Source organism: Megascapheus bottae, chromosome 38 (genome assembly GCF_031878675.1).
Source record: "Megascapheus bottae isolate mThoBot1 chromosome 38, mThoBot2.hap1, whole genome shotgun sequence".
Lineage (NCBI taxonomy): Eukaryota > Metazoa > Chordata > Mammalia > Rodentia > Geomyidae > Megascapheus > Megascapheus bottae.
In genome coordinates this window covers 3,413,137-3,430,821 of record NC_143546.1, presented here as the reverse complement: position 1 = coordinate 3,430,821, position 17,685 = coordinate 3,413,137, and the positions used below count along the sequence as shown (strand labels likewise).

General features: G+C 44.9%; 1 protein-coding gene across 1 annotated transcript; it reads right to left on the bottom strand.

Annotated features, from left to right (window-relative positions):
- Positions 1 to 4,506: 4,506 nt before the first annotated feature.
- On the bottom strand, positions 4,507 to 7,029 carry Il9 (interleukin 9). The gene is made up of 5 exons (XM_090325408.1): positions 6,913 to 7,029; positions 6,771 to 6,806; positions 6,653 to 6,685; positions 5,429 to 5,557; positions 4,507 to 4,623 (listed from the first exon to the last, which is right to left on the bottom strand). Exons 1-5 carry the CDS (start codon positions 7,027 to 7,029, stop codon positions 4,507 to 4,509), a joined length of 432 nt encoding a protein of 143 aa, XP_090181534.1.
- Between the last annotated feature and the right edge of the window lie 10,656 nt (positions 7,030 to 17,685).

Here is a 17,685-nt window from a genome sequence, read left to right as displayed (position 1 = left end):
TGAATAAAGGTTGCATACCTTTGTCCTGGAATTCGGCCCCTTCCCCAATCCCTATTATACGAAGTTTAGACTTCTTTGCTGCATCTGCCAGTTCCTGGAGCTCTCTCTGGTAGATTCTGACTGATTTTTCCAAGGTGGTGATTCTCTGTTCCAGCTCTTGTGTTTTATCTTCCGTTCCTGATGTTCTATTCTCCGTCTCTGTCAATCTGCTGCTTAATGCCTCCATTTTTGCTTGAAGTGTGGACACTGAGCTGATCATGTCTGCTCTGAGGGTATTAATCTTCTCTTCCATTTCTCTTTTGAATTCGAGGAGCTCTTTGGAGATTTCCTGCTTAAGTTCCTGGAATTGTTTTTGGAATTCTGTTTTAATCTCTTTAGTCATGTCCACAATCATCTCCTTGAATTGGGTCAGGTTTCGTGTCTCTTCAGGTGTCATTTCTTGGGATGGTGACATCTCTCTCGTCCCTTTGCTCTTGTGTCCTTTTGGGCTTTGCGTGGGACTTTGATTATTTATGTAAGTCGTAATTCATCTTTGCACTCTCCTTGGCATTGAGAACTGTTGTAGTTCGCTCTGTGGTCAGTAGGTAGCGGTCTTTACTTGGATTGGGACCGGTGGTTCTGGGAATATGTGAATACCTGTGGTTCTCAGCCAAATTGATTCCTCTGCTGACTAGGTCAGAGTTTGCGGTTTTTGCAGGTGTTCGGCCTGTTCCCAGAGGCTGTGTGCTGCTGCACGACTAGCTCTCAGCCCAACCAGTGGCATCACAGTGGGCCATGGGATGGGTCTGCACGCTGCTTTATCAGCGGGCTGGGCGGATGGTTGCTTTCCCTGCACTGTTTCCAGGGGTGGGACTCCGGGCAAGGGTCTGGAGCTTGGGAGTTTCCAGGGACTCTCAGGTAGGCCAGCTGGTGTCCTCTCTGTTCCCAGGGGCGGGGCCCAGCCGAGGACGTGGGCTCCAAGGGTGGACCGCGCCTTTCTGGTTCTCAGAAGGTGAGCTTGGCTGCTGGTCGGCCCTTCAGTTCCCTGTTGTGTTTCCACCGCTTTGGCCAAGAGTCTGTGACTGGGGGGGTCCCCTTGGTGCTGTCTTGCTGGGGATTCCCAGCTGGAGGATGCCCAGCTGAAGATTTGAGGGAGACAGATGCTGCTTCCCAGACTCCTGCACACCCCACCCACTGTTGGACGGCAGGATCTCAGCGCCCCCCACTCTCCAGACCCAGTTGCCTGGGAGAGGAGCCTGTTGGGCGGGTAAGCTGGGACACCTCCGCCCCCTTTGGTGGGGTGCTGTCTTAGCGCCAACCCGCCTGTCAGTGTCTGGTCAAAGGCCTGGGAGAGGAACCTGTTGGGAGAGTGGGAGCTGGGACACCCCCGCCTCCCTTGGTGGGGTGCTGGGTCTTAGCGCCAACCCGCCTGTCAGTCTCCAGTCAATGGCCTGGGGGAGGGGGCTGTTGAGGGAAGGGACAGGATTCTAACTTCCTTGCCCCCCTGCTCCTGACAGTCTTTCTCGGGCGGGGTGAAGGGGTCTGACTTAAGTTCTATAGCTCGCCACCAGCTCTGCTTTCCCCATGGGTTTGGGGTCACGCTGGGCTAGCTACTCACCCCTCTGCGTTTGGCTGTGGGCTGTTCCCCGGTGTTGGAGAATCGTTCACTCCCCTGGGATCTCTGCCGCCGCCTGTGGTCCGCGTCTGGGTTCCGCTGCTTGCTGCTTGCTGGTCTGGTCTGCGCTGTTTCCTGCATCTGGCTTCTGCCGCTGGCTGCTGCTGTGGTGGGTGGTCGGGGCTGCCCGGCCCATCACCCTCCGGCGCCACCGCTTTTCCTGGTGCGGAGCCGGTGGCGAGGGGTGGGGGAGGGGTCCTCGCGTTCCAAATTCTTTGAGAAAGTTGGATGTGAGCTTTATCTGGATTTCTTTTCTGGTTTGAGTCCTTCTCTGTTACTTCTTGAGTTTGTTGTTGTGGATTTCTTAAAGTAGTTGGCTCGTGGGATTCCCTGGTTCTCTCTTTTTGTGGGAGAGAGCTAGGCAGCGTCCCTATTGTCTCGGCGCCATCTTCCGTCTTCTCCAGCACTGATTTTTATATCATATTTCAAATGTCATGTTTAACAACCAAGTATTCAAGAAGGGAATCTCTATATGCAATTACTGGCACATAGATTTTAGAACATAATTGCAATTAAGCTGAGGGTTTGTATGTCATAGATACATATCAATCTATATAACATTATGTCTATAGAGTATATATCCCATCCTAGATTTTTATGTCTATGTAGTTATGTTTATAGCTCCAAGACCATGTCCATAACCTTGGGTACCTGAATATTGAGTCCTCGCTCTCGTACTGTTTGGATCTAATATCCACATATCAAGGAGACCATGCGCCTTTTGTTCCTTTGGTCTTGACTTGTCTCACTCAACATGATTCGCTGGAATTTCATCCACTTCCCAGCGAATGCCATATTTTATCTTGTCTATTGGCTATGTAGAATTCCATCGTATATATGTACCACATTTTTTGTATCCATCTGCAGTAGGGCATCTGGGTTGTTTCCATCACTTGGCTATTGTGAATAGTGCAGAGATGAACATAGCTGAGCAGGTGTCCTTATCATATCCTGGGTTATGATGCTCTGGGTAGAGGTCCAGGAGTGGTATGGCGGGATCATAGGGAAGGTCTATTTTCAGTTTTCTAGGACACCTCCAAACTGCCTTCCAGGGTGGCTGTAGAGATATATATTTTAAAGAAGCATCTTATCTCTAGCCTAAAATAGCCACATTTGTGGTCTAGGCCAGCTCTGGAATGGGAAAAGAAACTCAATCTCAACAGTGACCAGTGCTATAAAAAAGCGGGGGAGGCTGGAGGCACGACTCTGCAGTAGAGCACCTTCCCAACAAGCATTAGGCATGGAGTTCAAACCCCAATCCACCCCCACACACAAACAAAATACCCCTTTAGCATTGCCTCACCATGGTCTCCCAATTTCTGCACCCAGATAATAGGACGTTCCTCTGACTTTGTCCCCTGGACCCCTGTGCAGCATAGGAAAGGCTACAAGGACAGGGCAGACCTGTGCACATCTCATTGCTGAAAGAGACAGGCAGTGCCACCTCTTGGACCACTCAGATGACCCACAAACCTGGCCTTGGCTGAGGACCGTGTGCAGGACTGGCCAAATCTGGACACTGGTGAGTACGAATGAAGGGCAAAGAGAGACCCCTTTGGGGGTTTCTCTGTCTTGAGTGCCTCTGAATTTTCTAAACCATTGGTAGGAAAATTAGCCAGGGATGGGCTAGACTACCAGGGAGGGAAAGCCGTTAGAATTTCGTCATCCTCAAAGCAGGTTTCTTCACAAAAGATGTTATCTTTAAAAGCCTCTTGTTCCAGGACTGAGGATGTAGGTCCATGCCTCTAAGCCACCTTTGACTCCGGGCCTGACCTTGCCTCCACTGGTCCATCGCAGGCCTGGGAAGGCCCACGAGGAAGTGGGCAGCTCACATCCTTCCAAGTGGCTGGTAGTGCACCCCCTGGCCCAGGCCTGCCTGGAGGTGTTGGAAAGACCCCTGCCGCATGCTTTGAGTTCTGTTTCTTTCCCAGGTGTACATAGGCCCCATCTTGATATCAGTATGGATCCCATCCACTGTGTCCATCATGTCAGAGGCTTGCACCTTGCAAGCCTCTCATCCAAGTGCTCCTCCATCACTGAGCATGGGCCCATGCCATCTCAGGGTAGGCAGTGGGAATACATGTCCTGGGAGCTTGCTGTCTGACAGCAAAGAGATGGGAGAGGGCACGTGGTAAGTACTGCAGGAGGCCAGGATGGGGGTCACAGTGGAGACACCAGCCACAGGGTGTAGCTCAAGGACCCCCTGGGGGGTTTGTCTCCCATCGCCCCTGCTCCCCAGCCAGGCCTGTGCTAACTGAAGGGCTTTCTGGTGATTGGACAGAATGGATCCAAGAGTTTCTCGCCTGTTCCCCAGTTCAGCACTGAGCTCTGATGCTGTTGCTACGTTGTCTACATTACCGAGAAATCGCTGAGCTCTTACATTTGCCAAAGAGCAGCCCTCTCCTGTCTCAGGTCCACCACGGAGGTGCCAGGAAACCAGCAGAGCTGGAGTCCAGTGCCTCCCTCGTGGCCGGCTGCAGACTTCAAATGAGCCCTTCCTAATTGTGCCTACTGCCAAGCCAGGGGCCAAGCCTCCAGTGAGCTCTGGGGCACGAGTCTTGATTTTTTTTTAATTTTATTTTATCAGGGAGGTTTTGATCCATCTTTCCCCTTGACAAAGTTTCTGTCTGCCTTTATTCTGGTCAGCAAGGAATAAATACGAATCGACTTACGTTCTTTTCTTTTCCCCCACATTTATTTATTCCAAAGTAAAGACATGAAATTTCAAAACCAACAGTCACCACAGATGTTGACTCAGAAGAGCTTTCTTGCTCCGCTTTTTTTTTTAAATGACAATAACATAAAGAGAAGGCTTTTAAAACTCAATAAATAGAATAAATAGCATCGCATCTTCACGCTTGGCCTCTCATTCCTCTCTTGGCTCTCTGGAAGGTTACCAGGAGAGTCCTCAGAAACGTCATGGTGTTACCGGTTGTGGTTTGGTTGCATGGCTGTTCACAGGAAAAAGACTGTAGAGATAAAAGACCAGGTGATCCTAAATCTTTCCTTGTTCCCAGTTGGTATCTACCTTTTCCAGGACTCCTTGAGGGCTAACATGTATTGTTAATGTTTCGATTTGTCCTTCCAAAGTCATTTCCTAACACAGTGACTTGAGAGTCACACAGACTCAAGTTCAACCTCTACTTTGCCACTTCTTACTTATGTGGCATCAAGTAAATTTGTGGACATCCCTGTGCTTCCATTTCCTCCTCCACTCTACCGTGAGGAGGACAAATGTCACAATGATTCCCTAAGGCAGATACACCATGGAACAGCGTATCTGAAGTACTGAGAACCACGTGTCGTCAGTGGTAAAGGTCACATGGCTGAGCGCTGGGCTTTCTGCTCTTTCCTGCAGATGCTTATGATGGAGACTCAGAGAGCCATGGCACCCGGCATTTAGGGCAGGTGGCAATCTCCAGTCGAGTGAGGGTACATTTCCTTTAAAAATCTTTTTCAGCCAATCCCCCCCCCCCCAAAAAAAAATCCCTTTTAACTCACAGGCCAGTACATCTATCTCGTTAGCAAATTAGGATAATTAAGTACTGTGCAAGCCACAGTCCTGGTTTTCTTGATTATACCTTCTAATTACAATCAGGATGGATTCATTCATTCTCCAATAAGCAGAGAGGAGAATGCGGCCAAATCTGTGTCAGCATTGTTTTTTTTTTAAACTACAGAGAAGAGTGGAATGGCTGGTGGATTCTATTTGGATGCTATTATTCAACAGTCACATCAGTCACACAAAACCTATAAACACATATGTAAACTCACTGGACACTTGTTGAACTTTAGAGATTCCACAGATTTTTTCACTCGAAGGAGAAATATTTTTCTGGTGTCCTGGGTGACATTGACCATTTGGGACAGTCCCTCCTGGAAGCAGGGTGTGGTACAGTTGTCCTGGCAAATAATGAAAGATTCATTTGAAAAGGAAACACCCCCCAGGACAGCTTCAAGAAGGAATCACCGGAGAGAATGAGTGTGACTTTGCAGCCTGATGAGTCACGTTTCCCTCAGTGAAGCTAGGACATGAGCTTCAGGATTTTTCAAGGTGAGGTCCCTTTTTCCCTCTCTGGAGATTGGCAACATGTCCCATTCAAGAAACATAGTTTCCTGAAAGCACTGGCAAATTGGCATTCCATACCTCTTGCCTAGGGATGTCCCCCACTTGAAATCTAGTAGCCATGGGTTGGAGAGTTTAGAGAAAGATAGAGGCTCTTGGCACCAGCCACTAGAAGGCGCCCTTTGGATGTGGCTCGTATTCCAGGGGGGCTGGGCCAGGCCAGGCTGTCTGGGTGGGGTCCACCCCTACTTCACCTCTTCTCATCCAACTGAAGATAGTCTGATGTCTGACCTCCACTGGGGAGTGTGAAGCCTGGCTGAGGAGTGGCTAGGTCAGACTGGATCCCTGCCAGAATCGGGGGTCTCTCTCACAGAGCCCCCTTCATTCCCTACACTGTCCTCTCAGAGGGTCACTGGAACCACATACACAGCAGCCATAGAGGAAAAAAAGTGGAGGGGGCAGGGGGAGAAGGGAGAGAAGGAGGGAAGAAGGAAGCAAGATACAGTACTTTCATAGTATAACATAGATATTCTATAGATACATAGTACCTATTATATATTTTAAAGTAGAATGATTTCATTTATATTGCTAAACAACCCTGCAATTTTTCTACAAATGGATTAGAAAGCAATATTATATCACTTCCTATATTCATTAGATGGCCTATATTATATCAGCTCTCGTTTGATTTCATTGTATGCAGGGCCATTTGTTGTAAAAGATACTCAAATATTTGTTTTTAAAGTAACTAAAAAACATTCAAAGTACTCCACGGTTATAATGCTAACTGCTGAGAAATGTCTCCATAGGATAAAATTTTAAGAGTGTGGTTTTAAAAGAGAATGTTGATCTGTAACAATTGCCATTAAGTAACGACTCCTAATTTAAAAATATCAAACAGAGCCATCATTATTCTGTGTTTGCATACTTACAGAAGGGATGGGCAGACACAAACAACTGGTCACCTGCAAAAGACAAATCTCAGCGTGAACGTTCCAGGTATGCACCTTAAAATCGGTGTGACACATTTTCTACGGGGCATTCACTCACATTGGTGTCACAGCTGCATCCAGACAAGGGATCTTTCTGAAGGGAGAGAGGTGAAAAGCCACCGTGAGTAGCCCATGTTGTTTTCCCTCCAGGATCTCTTTCCCTGTCGATGCCAAGCTTTCCCTGCAGCCCTGGCACTTACCTGCAGTTGCTCGAGCAGGGAGGTCACATATAAGATTGTTGTCGAGAAAGAACACACTCTGCTCTCCACAGAGCAGAAGAGGAGCAGGGTAGAGGTTAGGACTGCTGCCAGAAGCATCTTGACAGGAGACTGGACCTGGACCTGCAGACACCTTCCAGCCTCGTTGTATTTAAAGCCCCTTTCAAGCAAGGGGAAAAACCCTAATATCAAACTGATACCTGGGCCCACTTTTTCTCTGTAAGTTGGGGCCACTTGATGTTGAAAAAAAATTTTTAAATACACACAAATCATACTGACTCACTTGACCAAGATTGTGTGGTGCCAGGAAATAGCATTCCTCAGAAAAAGATGCTCTTCAAAAGAAAGAAAAAAAGTTGAGTTCTGAAATGCTGAAGGAAAATTAAAGATGAAAGAAAAAAACCACATATTTTTTAAATTTTTTTATTTTTTTTTAAGTAAAGGCAGGATTCTGCTTGTGAAAGTATACTTTTGATGCAAGCCTACGTCTGCGTTTTCCCTCTCTACGTGATTGGAAATGCTGACCCAATAACCAATCTGAGGCAGGGAGGTGACAAGACAGAACACTTCCCTGCCTGCTGGGGTTTCCCTTTAATGAATGCCATCTTGATTTTTAGGGAAGAAATCTTTGTAATTGTCTCTCATGCCCAGGAACAAAATTCTCCTCGGTGGAGAGAAACAAGCACCAGAATACTGCACCAATGCCTATGATAATGGCTTCCAAAGTTTCTTTGGGTCTCTAAAGACCTCAACAGAAAGGAAGCACTGTATAACACAAGTGGAGACTCAGTTCCTAACATTTATTAAGCACTTACTACATCCCAGTCACTGTTCTAGGCGCTTTGTATAAACTAAGGAATGCCACCAAGTGAAATTGGTTTGGCCACCTGTATTTTCTAACTCTTAAACATGCAATCTACCCCTCAGCTTCTGGGCACATTAGAATGGTTCCATCTGTTAAGTCAGAAGGAAGTCTCATTGACAAACTCCATGGGTGATTATTGTCGTCCGTGTTTTATAGGTGGGGAAACTGAGGCACAGAGAAGCAAATCATTTCCCCAAAGTTCTACAACTGGGAAGCCATAGCTTAAGCCTTGAGTGTAACTCTCAAACTATGTTGCCACTCCTCTCTATTCATCCATAAAAATATCCCTGCTATGTTGTTTTGAACTGCAGGGCTGCCACAAGATGCAGAGATTGGACTTTATTCTTCTGTCTGCTTTGTGTTTCCTACACGCACTGAGTCCTTCCTCCTCATAGTCTTCTTACCCTCTAATAATCACTCTTTACTCTCTTCTTATTTGAGACCAATTTTATTTATTATTTTTTTATTTTGCCAATCCTGAAGCTTCAGCTCCGGACCTAGCCACTGTTCTTTTTATTTTTTCATATATCTTTTAGTGTAATTAATAGAAGGGTTACATGATATTTGCCAGATAGACGGTGCGTTAATTCCCATACATTGATACCCTTTCTCATGTCTTGGTCCCCATTTCCCTCCCCCCCGCCCCCGCCCCTCATCTTGTTTTCCCCCCTTCCCTATCCAATTTCAAATAACCAAATACAAATATATCCGATATATCGGTAACAAAGTGAGATACTGTAACAATATGAGATAACCAAGGGACAGCAAAAGAGATGAGAGATAACATAGTACATTAAGAGCAGCAATCATTCATTATATGGCTTATGTTTCTGTATCCTAGAGATCCTTTCATTTAGCATCCTACTACGTGCTAGCCACTGTTCTTAAGCAACTTTTGCCTAGGCAAGCACTCTACCACTTGAGCCACAATGCCACTTCCAGCTTTTTTTTTTTGAGTATTTTTTATTAGAGATAAGAGTCTTAGGGGGTTTCCTGCCTGGGCTGGCTTTGAACTGTGATCCTCAGATCTCTGCCTCCTGAGAAGCTAATGTTATAGGCACGAGCCAAGGACGCCCAGCTTGAGACCCACATTTTTCTTTTAGCTTCTACCCCTACGAGAGAACATTTGGCTCCTGTCTTTCTGAGTCTAGCTTATGTCACTCTTTGGAATGTTTAGCTTCATCCACTTTTCCACCCATGATAGGATTTTATCCTTTTTCTGGCAGAGTAACATTCCATGTATATACCATGTTAATTCCTTGAACAGTGCCATGATGCGTCGACATGGAGGTGTATCTTTGGCATGCTGATTTTATGTCCTCTGGATAATACCCCAAAGAGGGATTGCTGGATCATCCCTGCGGGATCTGTTTTTAGTTTTGTGACTGGCTTATGGAGGACAGTGTGATTTCCACATGCACAGGCCGTGTTCTCATTACTCCATCCTTACTAGCATTTGTTTTCTCCCCGTCCCCCACCTTTTTTTTTGCCCAGTGCCTTTTGTTTCTTCCTCCTGATATCATCTCATTCCAGCCAAAACATGCTATGGTCAAAAAAAAGGGGGCGGGAAAGGCTGGACACCAGTGGCTCAGATTTGTCATCCTAACCACTCAGAAGGAGTTTGGTTCAAAGCCAGCCAGGGCACGAAAGTCTATGAGATCTTATCTCCAGTTAACCACCAGAAAACTGGAAGTGGGACTGTGGTTCAAAGGGTAGAACACTAACCTTGAGCTAAAGAGCTCAGAGACAGCACCCAGGCATAGAGTTCAAGCCCCAGGACTGGCATACAAAAGGAAGGAAGGCAGGAAGGAAGGAAGGAAGGAAGGAAGGAAGGAAGGAAGGAAGGAAGGAAGGAAGGAAGGAAAGAAGGAAGGAAGGAAGGAAGAAAGGGAGGGAGGGAGGGAGGGAAGGGAGGGAGGGAAGAAAGGAAGGCCATACAAATATGAAAGCAGAAAATAGAATTATTTTTCCTTATTGATGACTTCACCAAAAGATGGTTAGAAGGGAGCTGGGAGCATGACCTAGTGGTAGAGTGTTTGGCTTAGCATACACAAAGCCCTGGGTTCAATTCCTTGGGACCACATACACAGAAAAAGTCTGCAGTGATGCTGTTGGCTCAAGTGGGAGACTGCTACTATCCTTGAGAAGAATAGTGCCCAGGCCCTGAGTTCAAGCCCCAGGATGAAAAAAATAAAGATGGCCAAAATTAAGTAAAACTTCAGGAGACAAAAATGAACACATAGAAATCAGTGGCATTTTTTCCTGCATCCACAATTCTCTTCATTTTTAATCGTTTATACTCTCTTTATTGTAATTAATAGAAGGATTACAGTTCTATTCACCAGATAGAAGGCGCATTACTTCACACACATTGATAGCCCTTCTCATGTTTTTTTGTGGCATTTTTATGTATGATGAATGAAGTTGCAGAGAAAGCTATTGTGAAAGCCAGAGAGAGAGAAAGAGAGACAGACAGAGAGAGAGAGAGAGAGAGAGAGAGAGACAGAGAGAGAGAGAGAGAGAGAGAGAGACAGAGAGAGAGAGAGAGACAGAGAGAGAGACAGAGAGAGAGACAGAGAGAGAGACAGTGAGACACACACACACACACACACACACACACACACACACACACAGAGAGAGAGAAAAGAGGCCTAGAAATAACTTAGGAGATAAAATTACAAAATACTGATGGAAGAAATGGAAGAAAGTGCATAAATAGAAAAGAATCCCACATGTTCATGAACTGGGAGAATTATTGTTTAAAATAATTGCACTGTCCGGAAGTGATGAACAGATTTGATACAGTTTCAGTGGCTTATCCACAGAGATTTGTGGTCTGGGAACCATGGTCCAAAGCTCATTGGCGTATGCCTTCTTTGCTATCCGTTTCTCCTAGAGTTCAGTTCCACAAGAGTCCACAAGGTTCTCCTGGTAATCACTCTAATCCCAATGTAGCAGTGAGGAAACACGGATTGAAACGCTTAGTCAAATGGCAACTGTCTGGGACCACTATTTAAAGATACTTTAAAAGATTCCCATTAGTTTAAAAAAATGAATAAATGACCCATGCATGTACTTTGGTAAATCATTATTAAATTTGTACTACTTAGGAAATGACCCATGGGTGGTACCCAGGGAGATAAGGAACGAATAACCAGCAGACCACACTGAAAGAATGCCGGCTTGGAGGGCCGTTAGCAGACCTCAAGGGAACCGTCACTTCTGTAGTTATTTGCATTGGTTCAGAGCCTGCGTCTCTCCTTCCTCTCTCTCCTAGTAACTGCGTGAAGAAAACCAGGGAATTCCCAGAGTGAGCCATTATTTCTTTATAATTCTTTCTCCTTCCCCCACCCACTCAGTTATGAAATGGAGCAAAAGAAAGACCAGTGGTTTGGTGGTTCAAAACACCATTCAAACAGCAAGCAGATTTGAATCTAAAGCAGTCCACAACTTGTGAGGGTTGAGCTTCTAGGATTTTTCTCCATATCAAAAGGCAAGCATGCAAATGAACTCAGAAATTACCCATCAATGTGACATATCAAGAAAACTGGAGAGTCGTATGAGCACCAAGATTCAAAAAAGATAACCTATTTCGCAATAAATGACAAAGGACAATACGCAACCAGTTATTTTGTGCCAAAGATAAAGTCTGACACAATTATTTTGTGATTTTAAAAAAAAAAAGCTCATGTGTCATGGACTATTTCTATAAGGAGGAATAATACTGAATGCTCATTCGTTCTAAGAAGCTACGGCAAAAATGACCAAACATTTTTTCCCCAGAGGAGGACAGGTTTTCGCCAGGCATTCTGGGTCTTTCCTAAGCAGATTCCAGTTTCCCTCTTCTGAGCCAGTCCACTCACTTACTCCTAGGCTCTGTGCCCGAGAGTCTATTCCTTCTCTCCTACCCCTCACCGCTCGCTGACCAAGTTTGCTTTAGCTTATTGATCAAATTGTTCCAGATTTTGGCTGCAGGAGCACATCCAAGTTGGCCTTTGCAGGCCCTTTGGCCCCATCAATATGGATTTTTTTCTTTTATGATGGAGAGAGAGATATTCTGTCATGTCTCTTTTCTTTCTTTTTTTTTTTTTGAATTTTTTTGTCACTTGTAGGGCTTGAACTTAGGGCTTGGGTGCTCTCTCTGTGTTCAAGACTAGCACTCTACCACTTGAGCCACAGCTCCACTTCTGTTCGAGGGAGGTTAATTGGAGATAAGAGTGTCACAGACTTGTTCAAACCATGACCCTCAGATCTCAGCCTTCTGAGTAACTGAGATTGCAGGCATGAACTGAGGCTTTTTTTCTTCCTTCCTTCCTTCCTTCCTTCCTTCCTTCCTTCCTTCCTTTCTTCCTTCCCTCCCTCCTGCTCCTCCCTCTCTTGCATTCCTACTTTCTGGTGCTAAAAGATAGTCCAGGCTTCTCTCACCTGTGTTGTACTGCCATTTATTCAGCAAGTGAGCCAGACTTGTGTCTGGGGAAAGAATGCTTCAGGGAAATGGGAAGTACAAATCAAGATGGTAGCTGGCTGGAATCCTTGATAACTTGTGTTCTCCTGAGAGTTATTTTAGTCATGCAATTGTATCTTTATCTTCTGGAATCATCCAACCATCCTTTCCTTTCTGTAACAACCTGCTCTTTATCAATGCAGTATAAAAATAGCAATTACAGTTACCCCAGGAAGCAGAGATGCTGGGAAAAGTTCTCTATTCAGTGGGTTCTCCAGTAAGGGTTATTTATGCTACTTGCTCCATTTCAACTGCTGAATATTTTTACCTCCCTGGTAACTTTTTGCTTCACTGATGCAAATGGGCAGTTGTTTGAAAGATAATCAGCATGAGTAACTCAGATGGGTTTTGATGGAGACTGTGTAAATCCATGTTATTTCTTTGAGCCCTTAAACATAGAAGACAAACTTACATGGGTACTTGTTATTTAGCAGCTTAGAGCCCCGGTCTGTTTAGAACAGGGATGTTGCTGTACGCAGTTCTGGGTGCCATATTGGGTTCTCCTCTTAGGAGCTGGCGTTAGCTCAGTACCTGTCTCTAGGTGACATCTCGTCGATGGCTGACTTCACACAGTCTTTCTCTATCCGAGGATCAGCTCTGCCCTCTGTCGACCCAGTCATGTCGATACTCAGCTTCCAGTATCTGTTTTAGGCCTTTTAGGTAGAAGATGGAAACATGCCTTCGTGCATCACTTTCCTGTCACCTGCTCTTGCTCTGGTTCTGCTCACCGTGGCTCACGGCTTGATAATTGTCAGCCCTCTTACTCTTCTCCATGCCAGTCCGGTTGAAAGGCCACCAAGCGGAAAGGCGGAACAATGCATTCATGATGTATGGCTGTGCAACAAATTACTCTACTGCCTAAAGTCCAAAGTTAGTATAACACAGTTTGTCAGGAAGTGGTCCTGGCTCTCCTGGCTCCTCTCAGAAAGCTGCTCAGAAGGGGATGGAGGTGTGTGTGTGTGGGGGGGGGGTCTCACAGGGGTTTGAAGCCTTCTTTAGCTGCTTCCATCCCAGAGTGTTTTGGTACAATTTAGAAACACACAATCTCACAAAAAGGTCTAGGGGATTTCATCTAGGCAATTTACTTCTGTGCTCTGTCTACCATTACTCCCCCCAGATCTACGAGTGTCCAGATTGCCAGGGCCAGAGAATATCATTACAAAATAGTGACTTGTTACAAAATGGAGGAGGCACTTGGGGTTGACAGACAAGATTGCTCCCCCACCCCACCAGGCAGTTGGACTGAGGACATGGGAGCATCCGTGGCTGTTGTCTAGAGGCTCCTCTCTGTTCCTGTCAGATGACCCCTCTCGTATGGCAACCTTGATCATCAGAGTGTGTGGGCTAAGACAGGATGTGTCGACAAGCAAGACAGGCTGGGTTACCTTTTATCACCTGAGTCACAGGAATGCCATTCTGTCTCCAGGTCCAGCTCACATGCAAAGGGAAAGGGTTATACCTAGAATGGAAGCCAGAAAGTGGTGATCATTGCGTCAGACATCTTAGAAGTGTGCCAGCTACACCTCGGGTTAGGTCCTGTCCCTGGGCTCCATAGGGGCTCACTATTTTCTTTCTGGTTTAGTATAAGTGGCTTTAGCATACTACCTTGAAATTATGAATTTGAATTTTTTTAAAGAATGTATTAACATTGATTTTTTTACATCATATTTCAAATGACATATTTAACAAGCAAGTATTCAAGAAGGGCATCTCTATATACAAACACTGGCACATAGATTTTAGAACATAATTAAAAATTAAGCTGAGGTTTTTATTTAAATTGGTCATGAGGCTTGAACTCAGGGTCTGGGCACTGCCCCTGAGCTTTTTCATTCAAGGCTAAGTGCTGTACCACTTCGAGCCAAAGCATTGTGTCTGGTTTTCTGGTGCTTAATTGAAGATAACAATCTCATGGACTTCTCTGCCCTGACTGGCTTTGAACCACAATTCTCAGATCTCAACTTTCTAAGTAGCTAGGATAACAGGCGTGAGCCCCCAGCACCTGGCAAGTCTGATATTTAATATGCTAAGTTTAAAATTATTGAAGGTGCTGTAGGTGAAAATGTTCAAGTCTGTTGAGGCCTGGTCAGTAATAGTATTTTTTCAGTCTTTTCTATAAGCTAGTTCTTGGCATAGATTCTATCTGTCTGTCTGTCTGTCTGTCTATATATCTATCTATCTGTCTATCATCTCACTGCAAACCTCAAATTAATTTATTAAGAAAGACCTTATTGCCTGAAGTTTTTGGAGAAGGAAACCGAGGTAGAGAGAAGTCAGATAACTACAGTAGGCATCTTAGTACCTTAAGCATTCCCACTTTCTCTTGAGCTGCCTGATCCATCCAGTTGCAGTCTCCAGCTCAAAGGTTTCAGGACAGTGTATGCGGGACCATAGGAGGAGATACTTCCTTCACCCCTCCTCACACCATTCTTTCTGTCTAAGCTTGGCCCAAACGCAAGCTATTGGCTTCAGTTTCCACATCTCTTTCTCATTCTCCATGCATAGGATGCGATTGGCAGCTCTCTTCTTGATTTCTTGATAGCCCACCCCCTTATCTCTCTCTCATCGTGGGGTTCGAACTCAGGGCATGAGCACTATCCTTCAAGGCTAGCACTCCACCACTTGGATCCAGTACCACTTCTGTGTATGTGATACTGAGGAGTTGAACCCAGGACTTCATGCATGCTAGGCAAGAACTCTACCACTAGGCCACATTCCTGGTGCCTCTCCTTGATTCTCTTTGGTTCTACCTCAATTTGATGAAATAATGAGATAGAATGGGAGACATGAATGCCGTAGTCCCAGCTGAGAGCAGAGATCCGGGTAGGTACAAGAAGCTCAGAGCCAAGGGAGGCAGAGGTAGCTGGATGTGGGTAAGAAAACAGAAGATCCAGTCACCCACTATTCACGGTGCTTGTCAGGAGGCAGACCTCCCATAGTTCCCGACAACCGCGGGGTATCTCCATTGGCCAGCGCTCCTCAGCAGAGCCCACCTGATGGGGCATCGTCTTCACCTAAGATGGTGGCGTCAGTTCTGGCACCAGCGGTCTCCAGGATGAGAGGACAGACTAGGATCCTGGTGTCAGCTTGATCTTCCTGCAACATTTGCTTCACACACACGCACACACACACACACACACACACACACACACACACACACACACACACACACACACACACCCCACCCCTGGGAATCTGCTTGGTTCCTGGCTTTGGTTTCCCCTGTGTTATTAACTCTCAGCAAGAATGGAAAGGGACTTGGATCTCTTCAATGTATGTAGAGCTCAAGATAGAAAGACAAGATGACCTGCTTAGGGGAATCTTGAGCTGGGAAACTCAGGACAGCTTCTTTGTCCTGCATAGATAGTGTCCACTACGGATGATGTTATTTCAGTAGTGTGGGGATTTCTGAGTCCCAAATCACCTCAAGGGACCCAAGAGAACTTTATGGAGTTATAGGCACCCTCCCTCTCTGCATGGCTAGCCTGGAACAGACAGTGCTCTGTTATGTCCCCTGTCAAGGTCCGCAGAATAAAAACAAACGGCACGGTAATCTCTTCTCTGAGCCCCAAAGTACATTAAGATAACAAAACAAGAAAGTGGGGCTGTGGCTGAAGGGGTAGGGTGGTAGCATTGAGCTGAAGAGCTCAGGGACAATGCCCAGGCCCAGAGTTCAAGTCCCATGACTGACAACAAAATGAAACGAAACAAACCCTCTCCGTTTGGCATTACCCTGGTGAGCTCATAGGGTGCAGAGGAGAAAGAAGATGCCAACTTTCACAGAGATTGCTTCAGGAACTTCCGGTACCTTTGGGCTCCCACCATCTTTAGGTTGGAGAGATAAAAGGTTGGACATCTAACTGGTTGCAACCCTTAAATTCTTTCCACAAGTGAAAAACTTTTGAACTAATTCTGGCTCCCTCCTCTGGCCTGCATCCAGTGGGTGAAGAGTCACGATTCCAGAAGAAAGAATGATCTCATTGTGTTTCTGAGCAATAAGGCAAGAAAAAGTCATAAAAAAGGCTTCACATGGGGAAAGAAGCTAAACTATCCCTATCTGTGGATGACAGACACATCTTCTATCTAAAGGACCCGAAAGAAAAGACGCCATCCCCCAAAATTCCTAGAGCTTGTTGATAACTTACGCAAGGTGGTTATTTTTTTGGTATGCATATGGTATCAAGGAATCGAACCCAGGACCTCATGCATGCTAGGCATGCACTAAGCCACATTCCTTGACCCTGTTTTGTTTTCGTGACATCATCAACCTCTACAATCATTGTTTTCTGGGAGTACACTTGTGTATACCTTCTCTCCTACAAGAATGAAAAAAAATTGAAAATCAGGGAACATTTCTATCTGTTCGGCCTCTGTTTTTCAGAGTCGTGAACAGTGAATGGGTGCATAATTATTGAATAAGCAGCAATTAAAGAATCATTGGTTAAAATTATGTTTGAGAGAAGAGACTGCAAGTTGCTAACTAGCGAAGCCAAGTCTTTAGGCTGTCCAGAAGACAAGGGTATGGACTACAGACATGCATGTACAAGAATAAACCCAATGAAGAATTTGCTGCATAGTGAACCATGCATTTGTGTTATAAAACATTCAATATGAAATAACATGAGAGGTGGAGGTCAAAACCATCAGGGAATCTTAATGTATTTTATACTTAAGGGTTATAAATGCGTCAGAGGTTCAAAAATACGTATAATCTGATGCTTGTAATATACAACTGTTGAAGACATTATCTCTAAAGCCCACACTCAAAAATTTAGTATGAGTTACACAAAATATTTTTTAACCAAAGGAAACTCTTTATAAAATTATTTTTACTCTTTTAAAATGCACTGAGGCTGGTTTTTGTTGAGCAATATAGCATCTATAATGGAGAATGGAGGTTACGTTTAGAAGAATCTGTGGTTTGCTTATTGGCAATAGGATATTCTTTTTTAAAAAGTCTATTGATGTTTATCATGATGTTTATCATGGTCCAATTTACATAGTATATTCCATTTTGCTAACTTAATGAAATCATTCCCCATTTTCCTTTTTTACAATGTCAACATATAGATAAACATAGCACGGTACGATAACAACCTTCAGTCGTATGATTAGAGTAGTAAAGAATCTCTTGAGGTGTTGCCCTCTGTGACTGAATGTAAAACTAGAAAAACAAATTAGCAAGTTATAAAGTGATTGACTACTTTTTACAAAGCCATGCAAAAGAGATTCTTTTGATGACCATCTTTCAGTTTGACTCCGAAACCTCTTCTTTCTCCTTTCCACCATTTATCTGCATCCTGTTTGTGGTTTACAAAAAAAAAAGAAAAGAAAATCTGATCTAAAAGAATGATACAGCGTAGTGAGAATAACCTTCTAATCTCTT

What these genes read in the sequence shown, in the direction of transcription:
- Il9 (XM_090325408.1), bottom strand. Translation starts at nt 7,029, where the DNA reads ATGCTTCTGGCAGCAGTCCTAACCTCTACCCTGCTCCTCTTCTGCTCT. An exon ending in TGTGTCTGCCCATCCCTTCT is followed by an intron (nt 5,558 to 6,652) that starts GTAAGTATGCAA and finishes ATTATTTGCCAG; the next exon opens with GACAACTGTACCACACCCTG. An exon ending in TAAAGTTCAACAAGTGTCCA is followed by an intron (nt 4,624 to 5,428) that starts GTGAGTTTACAT and finishes TTATCTCTACAG; the next exon opens with TCTTTTTCCTGTGAACAGCC.